The sequence below is a fragment of the Pelecanus crispus genome, chromosome 11 (assembly GCF_030463565.1).
Source record: "Pelecanus crispus isolate bPelCri1 chromosome 11, bPelCri1.pri, whole genome shotgun sequence".
Classification (NCBI taxonomy): Eukaryota; Metazoa; Chordata; class Aves; order Pelecaniformes; family Pelecanidae; genus Pelecanus; species Pelecanus crispus.
In genome coordinates, this window is record NC_134653.1 from 29,109,421 (window position 1) to 29,135,836 (window position 26,416).

General features: G+C 40.9%; 1 protein-coding gene across 1 annotated transcript in view; it reads left to right on the top strand.

The window, feature by feature from the left end:
• Positions 1–2,019: 2,019 nt before the first annotated feature.
• TTC28 (tetratricopeptide repeat domain 28) overlaps positions 2,020–26,416 on the top strand; it is a 202,933-nt gene continuing 178,536 nt past the window's right edge. Inside the window, exons 1-2 of the mRNA XM_075718953.1 lie at positions 2,020–2,755; positions 15,734–16,017. Of these exons, the coding sequence (XP_075575068.1) occupies positions 2,020–2,755; positions 15,734–16,017 (1,020 nt within the window). The remainder of the gene's footprint in view (positions 2,756–15,733; positions 16,018–26,416) is intronic.

Here is a 26,416-nt window from a genome sequence, read left to right on the forward strand (position 1 = left end):
CTCCTCACTCCAGCTGCAGTTTGTGTCCTGGTGTTTTGGGGCGTGGGGGGGTGTTCCCTTCTTAAATCTTTTCCCAGAGGTGCTACCACTGTTGCTGATGGGCTTGACATTGGCCAGCGGCAGGTCCATCTTGGAGCTGGCTGGCATTGGCTCTATCGGGCATAGGGGAAGCTTCTAGCAGCTTCTCACAGAAGCCACCCCTGAAGCCACCCCTGTAGCCCCCCCCCCCGCTACCAAAACCTTGCCACACAAACCCAATACATGAGGACACTTCATAGAATCATAGAATATCAGGTTGGAAGGGACCTCAAGGATCACCTGGTCCAACCTTTCTTGGCAAAAGCACAGTCTAGCACCCTGTCCAGCTGAGTCTTAGAAGTGTCCAATGTTGGGGAATCCACCACTTCTCTGGGGAGGTTATTCCAATGGCTGATTGTTCTTATTGTGAAAAATTTTCCCCTTGTGTCCAGTTAGAATCTCCCCAGGAGTAAATTTTACATTACCCCTCATCTTTTCCATGTGACTCCTTGTAAAAAGGGAGTCGCCATCTTCTTTGTAGCCACCCTTTAAACACTGGAACATGGTGATACTTGTAATATTCAATTTTGATGTAAAACTACTGATGGAGCTTGAGGTGCTCTGCACTTCAGATAAAGCTAAATACCGGGCTGGCAAACTCAACAGTGTTGTGATCTGTGAAGTGGTTGACAGGCTTTCCAAGAAAAAGTTACCCCCTGTGTGTAGTTTCTAACCAGTCTCCTTGAAAAGCAGGTACTATGTTTATTTTCCTTAGGATGGACTGAGTAAAAGGAAACATGATAACAAGTGATGTAAGGAAGATGTATAAGTTCCTGCCAAAGACGAACTAGGAATTGAACTGAGAGGTAAACCATGTTTAATTTGCTTGTCTGTTAAGTGAAAGTTTTGGACTGTGTGCCTCTTAGAAAAGGATATTAATTTAATTATTGACTAAGAGGGAGCAATTCAGTAACTTTGTTCTAAAACATGCATCTTCTGGTTAAAGGCATTTATTGTAAATTGATTTGGAAAGAATAAAGCCTAATGCATTCAGAAATAAACAAATGTCAAGTAGGAATTAAGATAAGACATTCCTGAATCAGGTTTTCCCATATGTGGCTATTGCAGATATCCTGCGTGTTTTGAGATATTTGATATTAACCATTGTTAATGATGAAATAGCAATTCTTGCACATTCTTGTTTTTCTTAATGAACCGGATGGAGGAACATCTATGGGCATCTGGATGAAAAAAGTACCACTGGTTCAAAACCACTCCAGATACACAGGGGTGACAAAACAGAAGAAATTCATGTCCATCCTTTAATGACATTCCCTTTCTGGTGCATACGTGCGATTGATTGGCACATCCTCAAACAGTTCTGGTACTTACTGTGGCTCATCTGAAGTGAAAGGGAATACTCAGCTGCCATTTGCTACATTACAAAAATCACAGAGGACTCAGGGTGTTTGGGCTAAGTTTGTGACCTGGTGTACTGCAGAAGCCAATACATTTGGGATTTGGTTACCGGTGATTTTAAAAAGACCTGCATCATTACAGATGAGAAGATAATTAATGTAATTCTGCAAACTAACGGTAATTGGTCTTTAGAGAGAAATAGAAAACTTCTAGAATTTATTCCTCTGTCTTTTTTACATCCCACTATTGTTAGATTATTTCTTTTTTTAACTGCTTTGCTTGGATCCTTTCCCTGGGTCCTGACTAAGATCCGCTTTCTAATGAAATCTTAATTTTGATCTCACTCATTTGGAGTCAAACCTTTGAGCTGCTGGCCGTGTGTTCATCACTGTATTGCAGAAAGCTTTCTGAAGTTTCACTCTTACATTTTTCCCGTGAAAAGTTTGGGGGGGTGTTATTAAATTCCACTAGGGTAAAGTGGCACCCAATTTTCACTTAGTCAAGAAATTATTTTTTTATTACGTATTATTCATAACACGAGAGTCTTCAGCATCATCTGCTTGCCTGTTCGTTTCAACAGGCATGGGTCTACAGCATTTGGGAGGCTTCAGTTTGGATGCCGGTTGTACAAACGTGCCGAGAAGGCAAAGGATGAGCCTGGCTGTGGCTGGTGGGAGCGGTGCCGTCGGTGGCCAGCGCCAGTGCCTGAAACCTGCAGCGGTGCGGCGTGGAACCCCACTTACCCTCCAGCAGCTGTCGCTAAGGCCGCTGCCGCTGCCGCCTTTGGGAGATGCTCTTCCACCCGTACGGCAACACAACGGCTTTGGAGCCGGATTCTCCGTGAAGATGGGGCTTGGAAGTGTTCCCGGCGACTCAGCTGAAGAGGCAGGCTGCTTTCTTTTTTGCCTGCGGCCCGAGCGGAGGCCGGGCTCGCCCCCGGCCCCGCCAGGCCACCGAGTGCCCGGACCTGCGGCGCAGGAGAGGCGCGGCCGCCCCGGCGGGAGCGGGGCACAGCAGGACGAGCCGCCTCGGGCGGGGGCCACCGCCGGCTCGGGGGGGCCGGCCTCCAGGCGCAGGACGTCCGGCGCAGGGCCGCGCCGGAGCGGGCCTGGCGCCGTCAGGCGGGGGGCGTCCGGGGTCCGACCGGAGCCCAGCCCCGGGGGCGGGGCCGGGCCGGGGGCAGTGCGGTTCCCTCAGAGCCGGGCCCCGAACGTGGCGCCGTGGGGCGGGCGGCCGGAGCGGGATCGGCCCGGCGGGGGGCGGTGGCGGCGGCCCCCTGAGGAGGAGGAGGAGGAGCCGGAGCGCAATGGAGCAACAGGCGCCGCCGCCCGCCCCGCCGGGGGCCGTAGCGGGGGGCCGGGCTCGGCGGCGGCGGGAGCGGGACGCGGAGCCTCCCCGGGTGAGTTGACGCCGGACGGGCGGCGTGCGGGAGCGGCGGCGGGAGCGGCCCCCCGGCCCGGCCCGGCCCGCCGCCAGGCGGCCGAGGAGGCGGGAAGGAGCCGCCGGGCCGGGCCGGGCCGGGCCGGGCGCGATCCCCGCCCGCGGGCGGCGGAGGGAAGTTGCGGGGCGCGGGCGGGCCGCGGTCCTGGCCCGGAGGGGGAGCCCGCGGGGCGCGGGGAGGGCGCAGGCCCGGCGGCGGGCTGGAGCCCGGCCGGCGGCGAGGCGAGGCGAGGCGAGGTGAGGGGCAGGGCGGCGGCGGGGCAGCTCCCCCAGCGGGCCGGGGGAAGCGGCGGCGGTCGGCGGGTGCCCGGCCGGGCTCGGGGGCCGCCAGGCCTCGGGTGCAGCCGCGGTCTCCTGGCCGAGCGCTCGGCTGCCTTCGCCCTGGGCTTGTCGACGGGCTGAGAGGGCGCCGCCATCCCGGGAGCCTCGGCCGGCGGAGCGCAGCGCAGCGCAGCGCTGCGGGCGGGGGGCTCGGCGCCGCCGGTCCTGCCCGAGTGCCGGCGCTCGGCCGTCCTGCGGGGTCCAGCGGCGTGGGGGAAGGCGTGACCGCGGCTGTGGGGGAGCTGCCGGGCCCTCTTGTCCCTGTGGACGAGTATTTCCATGTACGTGCTTTAGCCTGCGGTTCGCTGGAGCGGGCACCCTTACGCGAGAGAGAGCACGGGCATCAGCGTGAAAATTACCTTCTCTCTGGGCTCCCGGAGAAGCAAAAACTAAGTTTATCGTGTTAAAAGCTCGAAACTTTCTTGGTGAGTGTGTCAGATGTACTTTGTAGCACTGCAGAGTTTATTAGTCTGTTGGAAGTAACGGTGCAGACGCACATTCTCAAGCAGACTGTACCTCAACGGGGCACGCTGGCCATTGGAAAAGTTGCCAGTAACTTGATTATAAGAGCTTTGTTACTGACAGAATTTGGAATCTGGAGACTGGATTCAGTCAGTGCATCTTGGATGACAGCAAATGTCCCTAATGCGGTTCTGTTTGTTCACTGGGATACAGATTGGCGATTAAGGATGAGATAGGTGCATTATCCCTGTCAGCAGCCCATGCGCCTGGTTTGATGTTGCAGCCATAAGGATGTCCCTGGTTGTCCCCGGTAAATGGAGAGTTGAAATAGCTGGGTTTCTATGCTACCTTGTCCTTCCTCTTGGAGCTGTTCATGTTTATTTTTGGATGTCTTTCCTTTTTTTTTGGAGGTTTGCACAAACTTAGACAATGTCTTCCCTCTTGTGCTTTTCTTCTGGTGTTGAACAAGAGCTCCTCAGATGCTAATGAAATACTTTATAGGTTCTTTGAAAAGAGTTTTCTGATAAACGGATGAGTGAAACATTGAATTGAGTATTTTTGTCAGCAGTAGGGTTGGAAATCTTCCCCTTTTTTGTGAGGGGTTTGTGTGATACAAACACACAATCGTGTTTTTTTGAAGTCCTAGGTCATACTAGTGTATAAGACTACTGATTATTACTGGTGATAACATCATTAATGATTATTATTACTGATGCTCTGTACTATCTAAATCTTAATTTTCAAGAGGTAAAATCTACTGCTGCAACAGCATCAGTCTGTGTATAAACTTATGCTGGATATTGATCAAGTCTTATTTTCTGGTTGCTTCACTGTATCATATTATCCCCCTCTTGACTGAAGTTGAAAACCTCTTCCTTGTCTGGTGCGTATCCTTTCCTTCTTGCCTGGATACCAGTTACTCCCATTCCTACTGGGCAGGCCACTTGAGATGGGAATGTTGCAGTGAGAGAATGCAGGTGAAGTACCTACCTACCTGTGTGTCAGCAAAGGCTGTTATTGCCAGGTGCTGACAGACCTGTGCTCCTAGATGGCATATGTCCCTTCAGACAAGACAACGGTTGTACTACAACAATTGAATGGTTTGTCACAGACAACAACATCCAGGGAGCGTATACGCCTGCTGCCCTAACAAGTCTTCTTTAAGTGACTTTCCCGTTCAGACCTGGCTTTTGCTGTATTACTGCTTCATCAGTCCATCATTATTGTGTCTGTCTGCCTGTGGCTAACAGATGGTTCAAAGGAGAAGGTCAAATTCCTTGTTGATAGTTTGTAATTTCATTATTATTCACAATAACTAAATGCAAGATTTTTAGCTTATACTAGATCTTTCTTTTACATTAACGATAGATCTGTTGGATGGCAGTGGGAGCAAATGACTCTTTAGACTTAGGAGGTCAACTTTTATTTCTTTTCTGTGTCTTAGTGTCATACTGACTATCTCTTAATGAGAAAATGAGCGCCTTTCTGCTTTAATTTCTTGTTCTTCTTCATCTCAATTTTTGCATTACCTTCCACTTCTCTACCGTGTTTTCACTCTGTTTCTCCCGTTCTTTAACAATTTCCACTCTTTCATATTCTTCCAAATGATTGACAGTAACATACTGTATATTGATGTTGAGGGACTGTTCCTGATCTATAAGGGCACTCTCTAATGAGATTAGCAAGGACTTGGAAAATTTGAACTTTTGAGTTTGTTTTAGGCTTTCAGCATGCTCAGCCACAAACTTGAATTTGCGTTCATTAATTTACTTTGGAAGGCTATCTCTGAGACCAGTGAAGCTAGATTTTTGTTCTTCTGAGAAAAGGGAAAAGGTAAGTGTCCCCCGTTCAGTTTTGAGTCTGTTTTGTAGGCTACATAAATGCATCATGCAAGGCATACGTGGCCTGTGGCCTGTATGTTTGACATCATTGTGCTAAACTTTCAGTAAGTGCATGCTGACTTCCAGCTGCTCTTACAGTGGAAGCATTCTGAATACACAAAATGAAATAATCTATTTATATTAGATAAGTATTAAAAATACATTGTACAATATACATATTACATACATTTCTTCTAAATTCCAACTGACTGTCAGTGATGTATGAGGATTGGTCTGTTTTAGGCATCCGTAATGCCTCTGCTACTGTGGATCTAGCCATCTATGGTACACACATAACTTTTAGACAGAATCTTGTCTCTGTCTTTATTTAAAAATGAAAACTTTAAGAATTGAGGAGTATTTTATGTTTGCTTTCATTTGCTGTTAAATTATGATAAAAACACTGTTCTTTATTTCCAAGTGAGTTTTTTAAAAAATTTAAGTGTTCTTTACAGTACTTGAGAATTCAGTTAGAACTGAACGCTCAAGATGTATGTGTAATTTCAATTTAATGTTCAATAGACTTCTGTGAATTTCTTTCATGTTTTTAATGACTTCTTTGAATCCATTATTACTATTGTCGTTTGTAACAACTGGAATAATTCTGCATTTTAACTATACTGCATGTGTAACGTTACCTCAGCTGGTTTTCCTTTATCTTCTGCCTGTTTGACACCTCTCTCTTTCTGTGAAATAGTGAATAATTGTTCCCTTTATCTTTGCTGTGCTTTTCTCGATTTTTATTGACCTTTGACTTACTACCTTCAATTATTTTCTAACTTTCCTAGTCTATCTTAGTCTCTCTTTGGATATAGAGATTGATCCATATCTGGTTATCTGTTACCCATCTCTTACCTTTTCTACTTAAGTATCTTTATGTGCTTGTGTGGTGGTGGTGGTGGTAACAAAACTGAACATGGTATTTAAAATGCACTTCCTATTGTAGATTTTTAGAATAGCATAATTGTTTCTTGTTTCTCCTTTCCCAAAGATTCTCATTCTTTTACTTGTCTCTTTGACTGTTCATTAGCATGGAGACAATGTTTCCAGGAGAATTTCTCCAAGGACTCTAAAATGCCTTTTGTGAGGGGTAAGGGTATGGTTGGGGCCAGTTATTGTGATAACAGCTAAGGATTTCCACCCCCCGCCCCCCCAATCACTTTGCATTTACTGACATTGAGTGGCATCTGCTATTTTTTCCCCAGTATATACTGAAGATTGTTCTGTGCTCTGGGCAGTTAGTTTTACCTTTGACTATCACTTTGCTTCATCAGTGTACGCTTTCAGTAGCTCACCTGTGTACTGCCCAAAGCAGTTTAGGTTAGATCTCTGAGAAGCCCAGAAAGTTGTATGCCACAGTCAGAAAGAAAACCAAATGTGTTGCCAGTATTTTGAATTCATTAGGCAAATTTGCGCAGAAGTTTGTGAGTGACGCCCACACTTACGCAGTCCCCTGTCTTCTCTCTTGCTAATGTAACTTGCCAATGTAACTTTGGATACATTTCCTAGTCTGATGATTGATGTGACTGCGATCAAGAAACACCAGCAGACACCTGAGAAAGAGGCTGCATGATACTGTTTTAGAGTTTAGATAAATTGTCTCTAGCTATTTGGTAGTTAATCCTTTAGAATAAGGTAAAACTGGTCCTTTAGCCTGAACATGCCTGACCAGTTGTGTGTTGGGGAAAATCCATCTTAATAAGCCCTACATGTAACGGACTGAAGCTTTGAAGTATTAGCCTGCTTCCAGTTTTCTCGGAAATTCATGAAAGAAGGGTTTAATTATATATAATAAATAGTATATATAACAGAAAATAAAATAATCCTGTGTTGAGAGACTGCTTAACCTTATAAACAGGACCATAGTTTTTATTAGCTCTTAGTACAATGTGGTCCAGAAGGATCAAGGAGCTCGTGGACCCAGGTGCTCCAAGGAGGAGTCACCTCGTCTCAGTGAGCCTCCACTTTGATTTGAGCCGCAGTGTAGCCAATAGGTACAATAATCACAAAACCAAGAGGGAGAACAACAATAACCAGGCTGACTTATGCATGACTGAAGAGCTTTTATAGGAAGTTATGTATAGAAAGAATGTCATGGTCTCTTTTGGCTGTCTCCTTAATCATCACTACTTGTTGTAATATCATTACTTGAGACACTTCTTAAGGAAAGACCGAGAAGAGCTTCGAGGTCACCGATTTGAGGGAAGTGGGAGTAAAGAATTTGCAATAACTTGATGCGTATTTCTCTTAGCTTTTCAATTATTGTAAATAATTACATTTGGCACTAGATATATGAAAAGATTGCATTACATACATGATCCAAATAGTATTTTGCAGTGTGTTTGCAGTGGAATCCGATTAGTTTCTCAATAGTATTTAAAAATAACATCTGTACAATTTAGTTCTGTCTTGGTTTTGGAGTATTTTCTTGAAAGTAGAATTTTGTTTCTTAACTGAAGTATTTTGCAAAAGTGTAAGTGAGGGCATAGTTCGGTCTGCGTAACCTTTAGTTTTTAGAATTATGTATGAACCAAAAAGTACTGTTTAAATTTAGCCACAGATTGCATAGTTCTTGTTACAATTTTTAGCAACATGTAGCATAGCTCAAATTAGAGTGGATCTAACTGATGTTACAATTGCAGATCTCTCCAAGTTCAGTACTGGAAGGTCACAGTTGCTTCTCATTTTTAGGAAATTCTTTAGAAAAGACAACTTTTTCTTTTGAAAATTTTGTATAAGCTCCAGTTAAAAAAAAAAAAAATCATTTTCCTTCCTGTTGATAAATTCGTATTTAAAATATTTTTGTCTCCAATTACAATGAAAAACCGAAGGAGTAAAGTATTTTCAAAAGGGTATGCTCCAGAAGCCTAGACGTATATTCCATTAGGAAATTTACTAAAATGTGTGTGTGGGGGGGGCTTACAGAACAGGGCTGTAAGTTATAGTTTTATGTTCAAGGTATTTATTCCTTTTGATTTATTTATGCTTTTAGATAAGTGTTAACTTTTTTATGGTATGAAAATAGATTTCCACGAACATCTAAAAATCCCTTCTAGAATTTTATTTAAAAATTTGAAAGTTTGACTTCTATTGCTTTGTGAGAATCTAACTTGGTGGGGTTTTTCCCCTATAATGTAGATTTACCAGAGGGAATTAAAACCCTATCTGTCAGAAGAATATTTATGGACACTTGTAGGAGTACTTTAAACTAAAGTAGATGACAGGCTAGATACCTTGATAATTAACACAGAGTAAATGCTAGACTTTAAAAACTGCAGGATGTTGAAAATGACAGAAGCAACACAAGTTTGTAGGATTTCTTTCCTGTTGCTTCTGCTAGATGGAAGGTAACTTTAGCAGTGTGTCTGTTGGGTGGTGGCACTGGGTTTTTTTTTTCATTGAGGCATCAAAATTGCACAGGCGTATTTTAGCCAGCAGTCCACAGCGTGAGTGGGTGTTTCCAGGGACCGTTCTCTAACTGACCGTCGAGCAGCGTTTCTCCCGCTTGCCTGCAGGTTTAAGGGGGGGAATAGTCTGAGCCATTGCCCAGTTTACTGATGTCCTGCTTATGGGGTGTATATATTCTGTTGCGGAGATTTCAGGAAATGTTTTCTTATATCTGTGAAGACGTACTCCCAGTAACACTTCATAACAATTTGTGAAGACAAAATCCAGCTTAAAAAAAATCCAGTTGCCTGGATAGCTGTTGTGCACATCCTGCCGTGGCTTAAACTTTCAGTTTCAGTGGCCTTTCATTTCTTTCCACACTATTTCTGTTAAAATTCTGTTCCGATTGGGTGAAGGTTGCCTGTGGCTTGGCAAGGGTTCATGTCTATTCAGAAGCGTTGTACAGACTAGCTGAAGTGCTAGCTGCTAGGAGCGTGGAGGTTACGGGGAGAAACTGCATATTCTTTATCTGTTCTCAGACTCTTGTCAAAGACAGTTTCTATTACAGAAAAACAATAATACCCCAGAATATGGACTGAAAAAAACATAAAGCCATTTTATAGATTAAAATACAAGATGGTGTATAGATGTTTTCACAGAAAGGGAAGCTCAGTTACAGATTTAAGCTGATTTTTAGAAACCCGTATTTAGAATAAGTAACTGTCACTTTGTTTCAGAATCCATTTGGAATGCCAATTTTTCTGCTTGCCTCTTTCTTTTTATTTTTTCCTCTTTCTGATGCTTCATTGAATATCTTGAGGTATTTAGATATATTAAAATATAAAAATGCTACATATCGCACTTAAAGTTTTTTTTTGAAAGTTATAAAGGATTTTTTTAAAAAGTTGTCTTAATTATGGACTTGCCACCCAAGACATCATCTCTATAAGGCATAGTTATTTGAATTGTGTAGCATTAAATAAAATGGATAAGATACAAACTAAGAAGCTCTGAGGTGTAAGATTTGTTGTTCTTTGATCAAGCATTCTCTTCATGCTGTTGTACCACGTTGTTTTCCCTTGTCGTCTTGGAGCAGAATTTGGATTTGCTGTTATCTCTTCTCACTCATCTTATTGGAACTCAATGGGAATCTACTCCCTACCAGTTTCTGGATAGTGATGTGCTGTTCAGACAGTCAGATCTTTCAGCGTGTATGGGCGCTTACTTATTTTATTTGCTAAATGTTCTGTCTCTATAGAGGACTAAGTTTAGCAAGCTTGATCTTGGAAGATAAACATTCTCTTAATGCAGGTTTTTCTATGTGTTCAACTTACTGTTTGCTTTGGGGGTTGGGAGTTCATTTGTTCTTGAAAAGAAAAAGACCGAAGAAAATTGTGGTTGTGTTTAACACTCGCCTTGAATGGTCAGTAAGGTTGAATCTTGAGCACCTTCTGCAAGAGGAGGAGGAGGCTTTTTCACCAGTGAAGGCAGTTAATTGCCGAGTCAAATGTGAAGCAAATATTGTGGGAGCTTCTGTCGAATGTGACCTCTGTAGTAGGAGCTGGTTTCTGGTGCCCTATGCTGGTTTGGAGAAGTGATGCTGCGAAGCTTGTGCCATCTTTTTCTTTGTTAGAAATACATGAGCTCCTGCCTTAAATTGTCTCTGCTAGATCCTCTTCTGCACTTCATTAGAACCTTTTTTGTTCCACCGCACTAAGGAACTTCTGCTTCTTCTTTAGTATTGGTTTAGTACATACGAGTACCTTCTATAGCAAAGTCTTAGGCAGCCTAAATATGTGCATTGCCATCACCTTGCACTATATTAGTAAGAGAAGAGCAGTCATGACTGGAAAGTGGGGATGGCTTTTTAATGAGTGCTTTTTGCGTGTTGGTACCATCATAATAATCTTCTTTTATTTGTGGTTTGGGTGCCAGAGTGACTCAGTTTTGTTCTGTGGTTCTTTCTCTTACCTAATGATGTTTTACTGCTTTACATAGTTCTCATGATAGCAGGAATTAGGTAATAACCTATTCCAGAAATGATCATCATAGTTTCCTTTAATTTAATTTTTTTTCATGAGATTATTTAGCTTCACAGGATATTAGAGGCAGAAACCACTTTACTTGGACTGAGAGGATGGCTCCTCATGGATTCTCCTCATTGTTACAGACTCACAGTATGATTCTAGGAAGATCATTAACAGCTTTGCATTTGCATTTGTTCATGCCCAATAAACAGACAGAAGAGACAGCTATTGTTCCACTCGTGCATTCTTTAGTCTTGTTAGTGCTCCTTGAGATTGTGCCTGATGGGACATGCCCTTGCAGAGGCCTCTACCTAGTGCTCGGTGGCTCTTGGTGAGCTTGTGAAGGCTGCTTCCAAGCAAGTAGCTTCTGTGGTTGTAGCAGCATCGGTCCCTGTGGTCAGGTGGAGGTGATGGGAAAGATGCCACCCACCACTGAGCCAGAGGTGGGTTCTTCAGTGTGACACTGCTTGTGCTTTTGCTGCCAGGCTGAGTCTCCAGCTGGAGGCAGTTATAGCTGTAGCTGTTAAGGAATCTATTTCTTGAAGTATTTATCTTCTAAATAACACAAGTTCATGACTAGTTCTGGTACTCCTGTATCTGGAAGCTGCAGTCGTTTGCTCTGAATATGGTAAAAGAATGGAAACTACATAACATTTGGTATTTTTCACTGTCCCTGATGCAAGCCAATTGCCAGGAAATACAATGAGAGAGAGACAGAGGACACCTTTAAAAATACATCTGAGAAACTGGAGTAGTTTATTTGATACGTTGTACCCTTAAACTTGGCGTTGTTTAACGAAAGAACTGTTTCGTTGTAAAACAACATGAGTAGTGTTTAAACTAGAGATCACCTTGGCTGAATCTGTTGCGTACTGTTACTGATAGGTTGAGCTCAACAGTTGAAAACAGTAAGTTTTGGAAGCAAAATTGTTTCCTTTGCAGTCTGCACTAGACTCTGTAATAAAGGAGGAACCTGAAGAAAATATTTGGGCTTTCTGCTGAGAGATTCATATTTTCTAATCTGGTTATGTTTGTGACTAACTGATCAGATTAATTTATTCCAGTCTGTGCCCTGCTTCTTTCACTCTTAATGTTGATGGCAATTGGCTGTATTTAACACATCACAATGAATGAAGTCACTTAGTGGTCAATGCAGCCAGTTTTGTTAAAGGAAATTATAGTTGCAGTTGATTATTTAAATTAAGGTAGCTTTATAGTTTTTAAGAATTTGAGACATGTTGTTCTCTGCCACGATGATATCACCTATCTGTCTTAATACCAGTTCTTATGGAGTTCAGATATTATCAGTGGATCCCTTTCATGTTTAGAGTTGACAAAAATTTCTATGATGACTGAAAAAACATTTTTTCATGACCAATGTACTTATAAATGAATGCTATATGGTATGGCCACCTGTGAGGAAGTCGCAGTGACAATGTAGGTCTCATGACCAGACAGGAGAACAAAAACAAATACTTTTTTTGGTTCTGTAACTGTGGTGCAAACAAAATATCATGTAGTTTAGAAACCAGAGAGAGAATCTTGCTTCGGTTCTGTGGAAGATGTCAAAAGAGAAGATACCTGTATTTTTTTCTTAGTGTGATGTTCTATTGCTTCTGATAGGCTGACTTGGTCCTTGTGATCAGTTAAGTGCATCATACAAATATTTTCCATATTAGCTGTGCCAGAAATTTGAATTGTGCTGCCTGACCTACTTGTACTTAAATAAGTTGAACTTGCACTACAGAAGTTTATTTTGATCATGAAAATCTCAGGTTTTGTCAGAATTGTAGCAGGAAGCTACTGATGCTAAGAACATAGTAGGATTCCAAAAAGTTCCCGTAAATGTATATACATTAAAGCAACGTCTGTTGCTATTATAGCTGACAGCTTTGAAAAGGGTGGCATTTTAAATTGTGTGTGGGTGAGTGTGTGTTTGTGGGGTTGTTTGTTTGTTAACACAATTTCCAAGGATCATGAGTCAGGATGATCTCTGACATCATAAACAGAACACCACTGGAGTCCTTGCACTGGGTCTGTGGTTCACCCTCTGATGTTCACCCTGTGTTTGTCCTCTAATACTTTTCTTAATTTATGACTGTTCTTTCCTTAGGTCCTTCTGAAAAATGATGTATGAGAGTTCTTTAGACTGTTACCCCTGCATTTCCTTGAGCATTGCATGAAAGTTCAGCTGATTTTGGAAATTTTTGGCATGTTTGAACTCCTTTTAGGCCCCAGGTAGAGGTTATACCTTTTTTTGAGCAGAATATTGCTCAGGTTAAAATATTCCACACTCCTTATATACAGTGAGCATTTCTGTAAGACCTTATTGGATTTTCTTGCCTGTAGTGATTCTGAAGTGTTGGTTCTAAGTTGTATAAAATCAAGTTTTCCACTCTTCTGGTAATTTCCAGGAACAAAGGCTAGTGTGGAAATAAAAAACAGTGTGAAAATTCATTAGTTTCTCTGATTTTAATGGTTGGAAAAATTACACAGTAGTTTTTAGGTTTGCCTACTGAGAAGAATCTTGCACAATGGCAGTGTGTTTAACTTCAGCAGGTGTCAGGAGTAGGCAGAAATGTAAGTTCTTGGAATTAAAGAAGCTGCTGAAACTACAGAGGAAAAAAGTAGGTGAAGATGAAGGGAAATGCGAAGAATGGTATTTTCTTTGGCTTCTTTTATTTTCCTCCAGCGAATCAACTCTACATGTGAATCATGGTATCTCTGGGGTGCTGTCCCTGGCACCTGGGTACTTGCCAGCCCCATTTGCCTACAGTACCTCCAGCCATCTATGGCCTTCCAGTGACTAATTAGCTTTCTCGGGGCTTCCCGATCTTTGTGTTTGAACATCTACTCATGTAATAGCTGCTAAGTCTTCATATTCTGTTCTTGCAACTTCTCAGGTCACAGCAAACTGACCAGATGATGAAGTTTATGGTCAAATACACTCATGTCTCTGTTATTGCACAGCTTGGCATAAACCAACGTGTTCAGCTCTAACATTTGGGCTGTTGCTCAAAGTAGAGCAATTTTCCTGCCAGTACTTGAGAATATATGATGTTGCTATTTGTAAACCTTATTGAAGTAGTGAAGAAGTAAGCCAGTGCATTTAAAGATGTACTGCATATGGAATGAATTTTCAAGGATGCAGAAATTTGCTTTCTTAGTTCTGTTAATAAGTCAAGCTACATATTAGCTTATATTAGCAGGAGTACTATATAAAGGGCAACTACACAGATGAAAGGAACAAGGTTTTTTGGTTTGGTCTACTGTAGACAGGACAAGAAACAGTACATTTACTGATACAGAGGAGATTTGGGGTGCGTATTAGGAAAAATACTTTAATGATGAAAATCATGAAGCAGTGTAATGAGATTGCCTGTGTAAAACATGGAGTCTCCTTCAGCAGAGAAGTTTAGAAACAGTTTGGACAAACACCTGTCAGAAAAAATAGGGTATGATCATAAGGAAAAGAAGAGATCAATAGTTTCTAATTTGCTGCTTTTCTATTGTTGTTGTTTGACTTGAGGAGAAAAAAATAAGAGAAGTCTATAGACCAGTTTGATGCTTGAGACAGGATGTCAATTTGCGGCTTGCTTCCCTTTCCACCTAAAAATATGCCTCAGCTTGCTCTGGTAATGTATTTAAGCCCTGCAGTTGTTGTGTTGTGGTAACAATATGTGATATTCTTAACCTTTTTGGTCTGCAGGACTAAAAATGTCTGACACCAACCTCAATTACACTAGTCTAAACCTTTAATGAATATTTCCAAGTACTTTGTGTGTTACTGTATGTACATGTTGCCTGTCACCAAATACAATTACTGCAGAATTAACAACTATCTTGTAATCAGAGTTGTACAAAGATATTCTTGTTGAGTTTTTGAGGGTCCTGGGGAGAGAGTAAGGTATCCATGACAAAAACAGTTACTGACTACAAATGACTGGCTGAGGAAAATAAGGAATGTAGAAAGTTACGTGAGGAGAAAGAGTTTACCAGAATCCATGGAACTGGGACTTTCTACAGCTCACTTTAAATAGTAATCTTTATAATTAAAAGGCTTAAATCTGTTTTTCTTTGTTATTTTGTATTGCCTGAAGTTGCCAATCTGGGAACGTGGCTCTGCCAATGATGACTGTTCTGTTGCTAAAATAAATCGTGTGCCCCACTAATTTCTGTGAGTATACCCAGTTCCAAAGACTCATCCTTCCCTTCCTATTTATGAGCAACTTGCAGCCTGCAGGTAGCTAGCTATAGAGGTTTGTGAGCAGATGTACCAGTGCAACTTCTGTGGTCTGAAGAGAGTTTATACGTTATTCCATTGTCTGTGTATGCCTGTGCTTATGTGTGATCTACGTATCAAACTTCGGATATACCGGCATCATCTTCACATTCACACCTGCCACCTATTAGGATAAACTTCCTTACCTGGTGACTGTGCTTCAGATAGTATGGCCGAGGAGGAAAAACTTGTGAATATGTGGAGTCCAGCATACTAAAATAGACTACAGCTAGTCTTATGCCTGAAGAAGGCAAAATGTCTTCTAGAAGACATCCTTCATAGGGAATGATCTGTTTTATAAGGCTCTTTTCTGTTACTTCTGTACCCCCCGAAAAGTCAATAGATAAACAATTTACTTTTTTAAGAATCTGATTCTGAATTCATAATTTGTTCTGCAGTAATGCTGGTGGCTTTAATTTCTGCTATACAGTTTTTAATATTTTGATTTTTTTGAGTAGCATTTCTTAACACTAACACATAATTTCCTCCTCCCCCCCCCCAGATTTCTTTCTTTGGATCAAAATCTTTTGGAAGAAGAAGCCCTGACAGTCCCATGTTGAGCAAAGCTGAATTTGTTGAGAAAGTTCGCCAGAGCAACCAGGCTTGCCATGATGGCGATTTTCATACAGCAATCGTGTTGTACAATGAGGCTCTGGGAGTTGATCCTCAGAACTGCATTCTCTACAGTAATCGTTCGGCAGCCTACATGAAAATCCAACAGTATGACAAGGCCCTGGATGATGCAATCAAAGCACGACTTCTAAATCCCAAATGGCCAAAGGTAAGAAAGTGTATTTGACTTCTAGGAAAGGAGTAACTCCTTTGGCATTACTGTTCACATACATAACACCTAATGTAAACTAGTGTATATATTTCTGTACTGAAGTCTGTTTTTGCTAAAAGCTCCAGATAATAATATCTTTTGTGTTTAAAAGTTGTTTGACTTGAATTTCCTGTTGGATATTAAACTGTTTGCTGTGTAAACATACTTTTCCCCAGTGGGGGTATCATACTATTTTAAACCAGCATGGTTTCTGGGTTGTGAAGACCAGGCATCTCTTTTAATGTTAAATATAGTCAGCATTCAGTAGCATCCAGGAACATTTTGCTGCAAACCTTCTAGAGAGGTAGCATGGAGATTCTTATTAGTAACGGAGCAATAAGGCCTTTCAAAATAGTGTTCAAAGAGTGTGTATGTGTAGTATATTTTGGATATGTGTATCTTAGCATTCTTAGTAAGATCTGACTATGCAAGGAAGTACTTTGTAAAGAGTAAATGGTGTCGGTTGCCTGTTCCTTCTGGGGTTCCTTCCCTCTAGCTGCAATTGATTGCTTCGGTAACTGACTCACCCGTGGCTAGCCCAGGGCCGGCCCCTTACATGCTAATCAATTTTAATAGGATCTGCTCCAGATTCCATTTCTCCTGTCAATCCCTCACACGGTCTTACTAGCCACTTTAGCTAAAGATGCAATTTAAGAGCGGATTCATCACCCAGGTTCCTCTCCGCAGAAATTATAGCAGGTAGCAAGCATAATCCTCTCCAAACTATTGAAGTTAAGTTTCCTTTTATTTCAAAGCAGATCACTATAAGTCTTGTATTCTGTTTTTCAGTTGTTTATTAGCTTCTAGCCAAGCCTTATCATATGCTTCTTTAAGACTTTGTTAATTACTTTACCCATACTCTAAGCACAAATCCAAACTCTACTCATTATCAGCTCCATGTGCTGAGATTGTGTTGTATACCTTTAAATCAACATTGCCTGCTCTCCCTTTTCTCATCGGTCATTGCCTGTATCTTGTCTGGATATTTAGTAGTCTGTTCACTAAAAACATGAGTATTAGTCTAGTGGCCAGCTGCTTAGCAATTACATTTCCAAACTCCCCATTGCTTGCTCTGCTGCTGTAAGTAGATGCACTGTTTTTTCATGCCTGCATAGTATATTTCCATATGGAAAGTGGAAGCTGTTGTGTAAAAAATATATGTAAAACAGTGTTCTTTCCACTCAAAACACGGGATGTTTTTCCTAGATATATACATGTATATGGTTTGAGGATTCAGTGCTGTGAAAGCTTCTGCTGTTTCTGCAGCTCCTGAGACATCATCTTGCTAACTGAGGCGTGTGTCTGCTCATTCCACCTCAGAAGGAATGACAAGGATTGCAACATCTGAGTATGTTTGAAGGCAAAAGACTGGTGCTATCTTTTCATCAGTACAATCTGTGTGCACAATGTCACTTTTGTCTCGGCCTTGAATTGTGCAAGCTGTGACAGCTTGTCTACTGGACTGCTAGGCATGTCTTGCTTTGGTAATTCTCCCCTTCTCTCACCAGGAGAGAGAGCATCCTGCAGGTATTTTAATTTGATGCAATTTTCTGAAGGCGAAGAGCCTGACTTCCCATCCATCCGTACCGCCTGCTCCCCCCCTCCCTGCAAATTTGGTATCTTAACTCTGGAATTTATGGAGTTGAGAAAGTGCAATTTTACACAGACTTTCTCACTCTAAGTTTCTCTCTTTAGTGAGACCAGAAAACTGCTTTAGAAAGATGTTATTGAAAGTGTTTTCTTAAAGCTCTGCCCACTCATAATCACAAATGGAAGACCATGGGCCAGGGGAGAGCCTTCCCTTTTGTTGATCCTATTTTTTTGGTGTTGCCATCTTGAATTGCAGCACTTTAATTAGTGTTTTTCTCTCATATTTTATTTTCACACTTAACTTTCGTACTTTCTTTTCACTTTTATACTGCTGTTTAATCTTTCTTAAAGAGCTTTAATGCTCTGTCCCTGTTATTTTTACTAAGCCTGTCTGTAATTTACTGTTTATATCAGCTCACGTTAGAAAGAAACTCATGCTTTGGCAGGGGGATGATTTATAATTGCAAGTTTTTGTTTGTTTGGAGTTTTTTTTAAATTTTTTTCCTTTTTTGGTCATTAACTTCTGTCTTGTATTACTGAATGCCATAAAAGATTTTGCATAGATTTGTATGAAGGACTGTATTTAAAAAAAGAAAATTGCATTACTGTCATTAAACCACAGATTTCCAGGTCAGTTGTCTGAATGCAGGGAGTTAAAGATTATAAAAGCAAGGGTGCTTTTGCTTAGTTTTGTATCCTGTTTCTAAGAAGTCTGGTAGTGATTTACTATAGGGCTCACTTGAATGAAAAGTTATGAAAGGACTTCATAAAAGAATACTTTCAAAATGCCAGTCACAGATAGAAGTATAACAAGACCTTTGAAATGAATCATTGGAATAGATTTGTGGATCAAAATAGAAAGTAAGATGAATAGAACATTTACTAGCTAAAAGGCTAGCTATGTTAAATGAAGGCATTTTTATCAGTCTGATAAACACAGAAATAATAGACTATGTATTGATGCAGTACTAAGGTGGAATAGTTAAAAAAAAATTTAGTAATGAAAAAATGAGACTTTTTCAGGTAGACTGTATTGTTGAGTTAAAAATGTGCAATAATTCTGTTTTGATTCTAGTTCTGCTATTAAATATCCCCCTGACCTTGAGCAAACTTTATTTCTTTGTTTATTCTTTTTCTACAAAACGGTGAGGAGTCACTTTTACAGAACATTTTGAGTCTTATTGGTGGAAAAAGTAGTGGAAGACCTGAACAATGTTATTTGACATAGCATCTGTTCTCGCTTTATTGGATCAATGTGTAAAGGATATCTTGCTCCTTGATACAAAATATTTATATACTTAGTTACTATCAGTTAGAAATAGAAGAGTCAAAGTAGCTTTTGCAGGCTTTCTGTCCTGTATAAAGCTCATTTTCAATCCCTGTATTGTATCTTTCCTTTTATCTTTTCACAGTGGTATCTTTAGTTTGTCAGATTTTCAGTGCTTCACACACTCTCCTCTTTTCTCCCAAACCACCAGAATCCCATTTGGAACCCTACCTTCTGGTTTTCAATTTTAATGACTCAGTGTTTTTTTGTTATTCTAGATTTGCTCCTACAATATATAATTTTTAAAATAAGTGAGTACCCCCCCAAAAAAGAGGTTTTGTTTTTCTTTGGCTATATGTGGTACATCTGCTTTTATAAAAATATAGTTAATTGACATGAGAAACAAAGCCAAAATTGAGCTCCTTTAGAACATTCCTATTTATATGTCCTTGAATGGCACCCTAATCAGAGAATATGTAGATGAATCAGAGCTGCTGTCTTGCAGCAGAAGTACTGTATGTCCGCAACTGATATTCAAGGAAAAACATGCTTCTCCCTCCACCCCAGTACCACCACCAAAAAAACCACCAAACCCTGAATTTTGGATATTTTCTAAAAAATTCCAAATGTTAAACCATGTCTTTCTGGCATCTATTTGACCTGAAGTGAAAAACATTATTTATAATAACTGCTGTTGTTATAAACTTGTGCTGTAAAATAGTATAGAATTGTTTCACAATCCATGCTGGTCCTGAGGCAGTTTGTTAGTGACTTGTGTATTGATTCCACCACTTCTTCCTTCTGTTCCAGCCTGAAGTTGGCCAATTGTATCTGTTTAGCCTTTTCCATGGCCATCGGCCCATAAATGACCCACAGGTCCACTCCCAGCTGAATTTGAAACTGGGTCTGTCCCTCATGACAGAGCTGTGAAACGGATTCGCCTCCTGCCACCTGAGCATTGGAATGCGAGCATTCCCACACTGCAGCACCAGCGAGTCGCCTTCCATCTTGGAGGCCCCAGTTCATGGCTTTGAAGCCAAGCTGTTAGAAGAGTTGAAGAATAAATCATATGAATACAAGTATTTAGAATTGTTTGGTTTAAGGCCAATGAGTTTTGCAAGGATTATGTAGTCACGTACATGAGAGAAACAGCTAGTCTAACTTTAAGAGAAGGTAATGAGATTGTATTGGGTTTGCGTGGCAAGGTTTTGGGAGCAGGTGGGCTACAGGGCTGGCTTCTGTGAGAAGCTGCTAGAAGCTTCCCCTATGTCTGATAGAGCCAATGCCAGCTGGCTCCAAGACGGACCTGCCGCTGGTCAAGGCCAAGCCAATCAGTGATGGTGGTAGCGCCTCTGTGATAACATATTTAAGAACAGGGGGAAAAAAAAACCCTGCATATCTGCAGCTGGAGAGGGAGTGAGAATACGTGAGAATACGCGAGAGGAATGACTCTGCAGACACTGAGGTCAGTGGAGAAGGAGGGGAGGAGGTGCTGCAGGTGCTGGAGCAGAGATTCCCCTGCAGCCCCTGGTGCAGCCCCTGGTGAGGCAGCTGTGCCCCTGCAGCCCATGGAGGCCCACGCGGGAGCAGAGATCCACCTGCACCCGGGCAGGACCCCACACCGGAGCAGGGGGATGTGCCCGAATAAGGCTGTGACCCTGTGGGAAGCCCACACTGGAGCAGGCTCCTGGCAGGACCCGTGGAGAATGAGGAGCCCACGCTGGAGCAGGTTTGCTGGCAGGACTTGTGACCCCATGGGGGACCCATGCTGGAGCAGTCTGCTCCTGAAGGGCTGCACCCCATGGAAGGGACCCACGCTGGAGCAGTCTGTGAAGAACTGTAGCCTGTGGGAAGGACCCACATTAGAGAATTTCATGGAGGACTGTCTCCCCTGGATGGGACCCCTCGCTGGAGCAGGAGAAGAGTGTGAGGAGTCCTCCTCTGAGGAGGAAGGAGCAGCAGAGATGATGTGGGATGAATGGACTGCAACCCCCATTCCCCCTCCTCCTGTGCTGCTTTGGGGGAGGAGATGGAGAAAATTGGGAGTGAAGTTGAGCCTGGAAAGAAGGGAGGGATGGGGGGAAGGTGTTCTAAGATTTAGGTTTTATTTCTCATTATCCTACTCTGGTTTGACTGGTAATAAATTGAACTAATTTCCCCAAGTCGAGTCTGTTTTGCCCGTGATGGTAATTGCTGAATGATCTCTCCCTGTCCTTATCTTGACCTGTTCGTTACATTTTCTCCCCTGTGCAGTTGAGAAGGGGAGTGATAGAGTGGCTTTGGTGGGCACTTGGCATCCAGCCAGGGTCAACCCAGCACAGAGATTTAATGTGAATCATCAGATCATCCTGCACCATTTTACTGTAGAGGCCGCGTCTCAGTCATGTTGTCTGTGACAGTAGGTATATTTCAAGTCTGATCTGCAGTGAGATCTGATCTTTTATTGTCATGGTTCTTTTTAAGCTTTTCTGCGTAGAAATAGATTTTTGATTTCACTTGGGCCAAAGGTACAGTAATGGCATAAACATGAAATGAATGTCCCTTCAAGGCCTTTCATTAGCTGGATTGAAGGTCAATAAGGTGTTGAACAGGAAATGATTTGTAGAGGTTAGAGTTTCATTGCACTGTCTGCCCTCATTTACTATGATGAAGTCTCATAAAAATGGCTTGGCAGGGAGTGCATCTTGGCTTTTAGAAAGGAGCCATCATGCTACTACACTAACTGAGATAATGAAAACCCACAGCTGAATGAATTATTTTTTTTATCCTCTGTGTGTTGTTTCCATCTGGAACTGTGATTTTCACACTCTTCTGCATAGTACTTCCCTCTTACTTTGAATTGTTGTTTCCACAGAAATCATCTGCAATGACTTAGGTTTTAGAAGAAAATGAAAAATTTTGCCAAGTTCTGTTTGTCATTAATTTGGCTGCTCCACAATGAGGGTGACTGTGGCTTAAGACATCTGTATCTACAAATTGAGGCCAGTAGCTGCCACTATATCTTCATTCTGTCTCAGGAATTTGTGTTAGTTTGGTGAGGACTAGATGCTTTAGTTGCTGAATCTGACTGTGCAAGTCTCATCCCAGGAGTTGTTCTCCGTTAAATGTTCCTTTTCAAGCCTTCAGCCCTCTCTGTCTTGTTTCCTCCATTGAAGATGTGTTAATTTCTCTTCACATGCACTTTCTTGTTCTTGGTGAGCGTCCATTTTTTCCCGGTTTCCCCGATTCTCCGAAAAATTTATTTACTAAATCAGCTTTTTTCTTAGACACCTAAATAATATTTCCTTTCTTTCATATATCTAAGATGAGCAAGGGCATACTGGGAACCCAAGTTAGTGAAAGTTTCTGTCTTAAGATAGAATTGGAATTTAATTTTTTTTTTTTAAGGTTTTTTTTGGTATGGTTTTTATCCTGAATATCATTAGAAAGTTTATGTTTTATTCCTGAAAATGCCATGATACTTTTCAGCAGCATGTTTTGTAAGAGGACATCATTGTACAGCTGTGCTGATGAGAACTACTTCAGTGATAAGAAGCTAGATGAACAGGCTTAAAATTCCTGTCAGTGACAGAACAAGAGTTTACTGCTAGAATAAACTCTATCTCCACATTTGCAATTATTTAACAGTGTAACTAAATTGACAATTTCAGTTAAAATATTAGCTAGGATGAAGGGAACTGAAATACTGAAGTCTGTTGGTGATATTTTCCTGTTTAAAAATAATTCATGTTAATTCTGTTTCCATAAAATATCAGCAAGGGCAAAGAAAGGAAGCAGTATCTAGAAGGCTTATTTGAATGTCCAGTTAAAAGTGCTAGCCTATTAACTTCGAAAGCCACACCTATTAGCTCAGCTCTACTAGTTTTTGGAGCTGTTAACAGAGACACAGTGAAATTCTTTCTGCTTTCAACATACCAGCTATAGTAACTGTCCTAGTGTGATTAATGTAAGTCAGTGCATATGATAAATGCTAATTACTTGTAATTACTTTACCACAATGAGATGGCTATTTATCTGCTGGTAGCAGATGATAAGTTCTGCATCTCTCTAGACTGAACTGTATTTTACAAATTTTTTTGTCATTTCCATGACAGAAAATGGCAGTGCAGCAGAGGGATTTTGGTGCTTGCAGTAGCTGGAGCTCTTGGGTTACTCTCCTTCCTTTATGGAAAAAGCACAGAGAAGTCTTTGTTTCTTTTTTATTTAGTGGAAGGCCACAAATATAGATGTGTCTTCTGACTGAACTGGAAAACAACTTTTGGTCAGATGAGGCAGAGGCGAAGTTAAGACGCTGTCCTGGCTACTGGGTATTTTTTTTGTCCCGATTCCCATTTTACTGACAGATAAATAGGGTGATTACCCACCCCCGTGATTACCTTGTGAAATGTCAGTCCTGTGTTTGGGTGGTAACAACGGGAATGCTAGGTAGCATTAGTGTGCACCTCAACTGTTTCTGATTACTGGGAGCAGTGCTTATCCAACAGAAATGCTTTGGAAATCACAGCAGAGATGGGAAATCCTGGAACGGAGGCAGCTTAAGTTTGTGTGGTATGTTTTCCTCACTTTCAATGTTTACATTTTCTGAAATGTTTATTTGTATTTTTATTACACACTTAATTCTAATTTTAGCTAGAACAAGAAAAGGTGTACTTTGGGGACTAATTAACTAGTCTGATATGTTTTGAACACAAAAATTTCAGGTTGGATTGCATATCTGATATCAGAAAATATGCAGTTGTATTTTTAAACTTATTACAGGTCTAGATGGTTGGTTGTTAGTCAAGCTCAGTTTGCAGTGCTATCCCTACATAGTACATGGATTATATTTGTTGTGTGTGCATGCAACTTGTCACTGTGAGACAACAGGAGGGCACTGTCTGAAGTTGAACACTTAAGTTGTATATTTCGATATCAAAGCTGCTTTATAGATTTTTTTTTTTAAAATTATTATTTGATTTTTAGTGATAGAACATAACTGGGAAAATTGAAACTTATGCATAAAAAATCTAAGCAATTTTATTAATTAGCCAGAAGAGGGAGCTTAACAGGTATAGCCGGTATTTTGTTTGAAAGGGCTGAGTTTTAAATACAGAACCCAGTTTCCTTTTACTTAGGAAGTTGAAAAAGTAATTCGAATCCAAGTTTTCTGAGATTTAAACTACTAAATGTAAATTTACTTCTTTCTTTTCCACCTTTATCTTGGGTATGCAATTTGTTAATTTTAACTTCTTTTTGTATCATCAGCATTTACAGTGCTAATGGGGAATATCACAATCTTACATGTGTTTGAAATAAATGTATTTTCACTCTCTGACCAGGCCAATGCATTAAGCTGATCCTTTCTTCAGAGAATGGCAAACAAAACTAAAAAATATTGTGAAATAAAGCTGTGAAATGAGGCAGTGTAGAAAGTGAGAAAGTGGTTGTTCTTGCTTTCAGACACAATTGTCTATCACTTTGAATTTTCATACAGCTTATATTTTCATACATCTTATATTAATTTTCATACAGCTTATATTTCCAGTTAGGGTCTTGACTTAATTTAAGTTCCAATCTCTCATCCCTCCAGCCCTGTTCTCCCAAGATACTTTTTTCTTCTTTTTTAAATTTTTTTTATTTTTTTACTTCTTTTGAATACTGCAAAATCTGAGCAATCTTCTTTTAATGTAACATAACTTTGTTTCCTTTCTTTCTGCACTGGGGCATTACTAGTATACTATACCCCCAAATGAGCTCCTCTAAGAGGTGTGTGCTCCCACTGCAGTTATCCTCCTGTGAACTTAATTTAAAAAAAAAAAAAAAAAAAAAGCTAGATTATGAAAATCTGTGGCTGAAAGCCGCCCTCTTAACATGTCTCCTCTCCTCACCCCAAAATCTGTCTTTAAAGCATTAATTCATATTGAGCAATAAGCAAGTATATTTATACAAATATATCTGCTTATCTACTGCAACTTAAACCAAACATGAGCAATGAGAAAGTGACTGAAGCAAGAAATGTTCTCATGTGTTGCAGATCAGAATAACTTACTGTGGGTGTTGTGTTGTGTGACTAGCGTGTTTATTACAACAATATGTAAACCTGTTTGTAGTGTTTGTCTGAGAGGGTTGGCTTGTAAGTCCCGCTATTTTAAAAATATTTCATGTACATATCACTGAGAAATGCAAAGATAACAGAATATTTCAGGAATTAAATTGCATTTTGGGAATACCCTAGAGGCAAATTGGACCAGGTTCATTTTGTTCTTTGATTTCCCACCAGTTTTCTTTGTTTTGCTCTTGATCAGGCTCTAGAAATTTTTTATTCAGCTTCACTTCACAGCTGTGCAGCCTGAGTATCCTAGGCATGGTAAATGAAAATGGAGGGATATATATTCTGTGACTCTGACACCTGAACAGTCTCTTTTCAGTTCCTGGTGATTTTGAGATACGTTTTTTTTTTAATCCTCACATTATAGAAAAAATATGCTGGGGCTTAAATGGTTTAAATTTAGGCCTAATTCTGTGCTAAAATATAGTTTTCGCCAACAGTTGCAGATGCATACTAATTCGGGCCTTAGTAGAGGCTAGAGAGAGCTGGTCTCAGTGCTATGATAGCTAACACAAAGGTACGAAAGGCTTACTGCTGGTAAGAAAAGAAAAATACATATGTTTTTTCACTAATCCCAAATAAAACCATTCCACTGCACGCTGTAGCATTAGCTTTGGAGAGTCTCTTAAGACTTGCGGCATGCTTATTGTTTGCCCTGTGCCTCATCAGGCTATTGTTGGATTTTGACTACTTGTTACTAATGGATGCTATAGACAAACAGGCATGTTGAAAAGCGCAACATGATAATTTTTGTATTTTTGGGATGATTTTATTTAGATTCTGCATGACACTTATTTAAAACTGTTTATACTTATATGCCAAATTGTTCCAAGTGTAACACAACTATAAATGGAAGTATTTTGTTTTCTTGAACCTGCGTAGCCTTTCCTGATCTGGGTAGCCCTAGATTTAGCTGGGGAGACTTCCTTTCAAACATAGCAAACCCATTAATTTCACAATCTAACGACAAATCTTTATTTGCCATCAGTGTTTTTATCACTGATTTTTATTATTTTAAATAGATGGGCTGGAAAAACTGGGCAAATTGCATATGAAGAACTGTGAGTTGCTCCAGAGAAAGAAAGGCAGAGTGAAGAAATGAGGGCGGCCAGCCATAGGAGTCAGAAATGGTGGCTGTTCTGCATTTCTCAGCAAGACCAGCTAAAACCAAAGAAATAACTGAAAGTATATTAGCATACCCTCTCTTTTCTCATTAATTCTGGTTGGTGATAGCTCTTTTTTTCTTACAGAGAGAAGCCCCGCTCTGTGGTGGGAGTTTTCCAGAGCCTCTGGGGCAGTATTTCCCCTTGTTCTCATGCCGCTGTTCTCACTACCTTGCTCCTGAAATCCCTGACACGCACACACGCATGCAGATGGTTAAATCTCTCTTTCTCTCTTCACTCTTTTGTTTT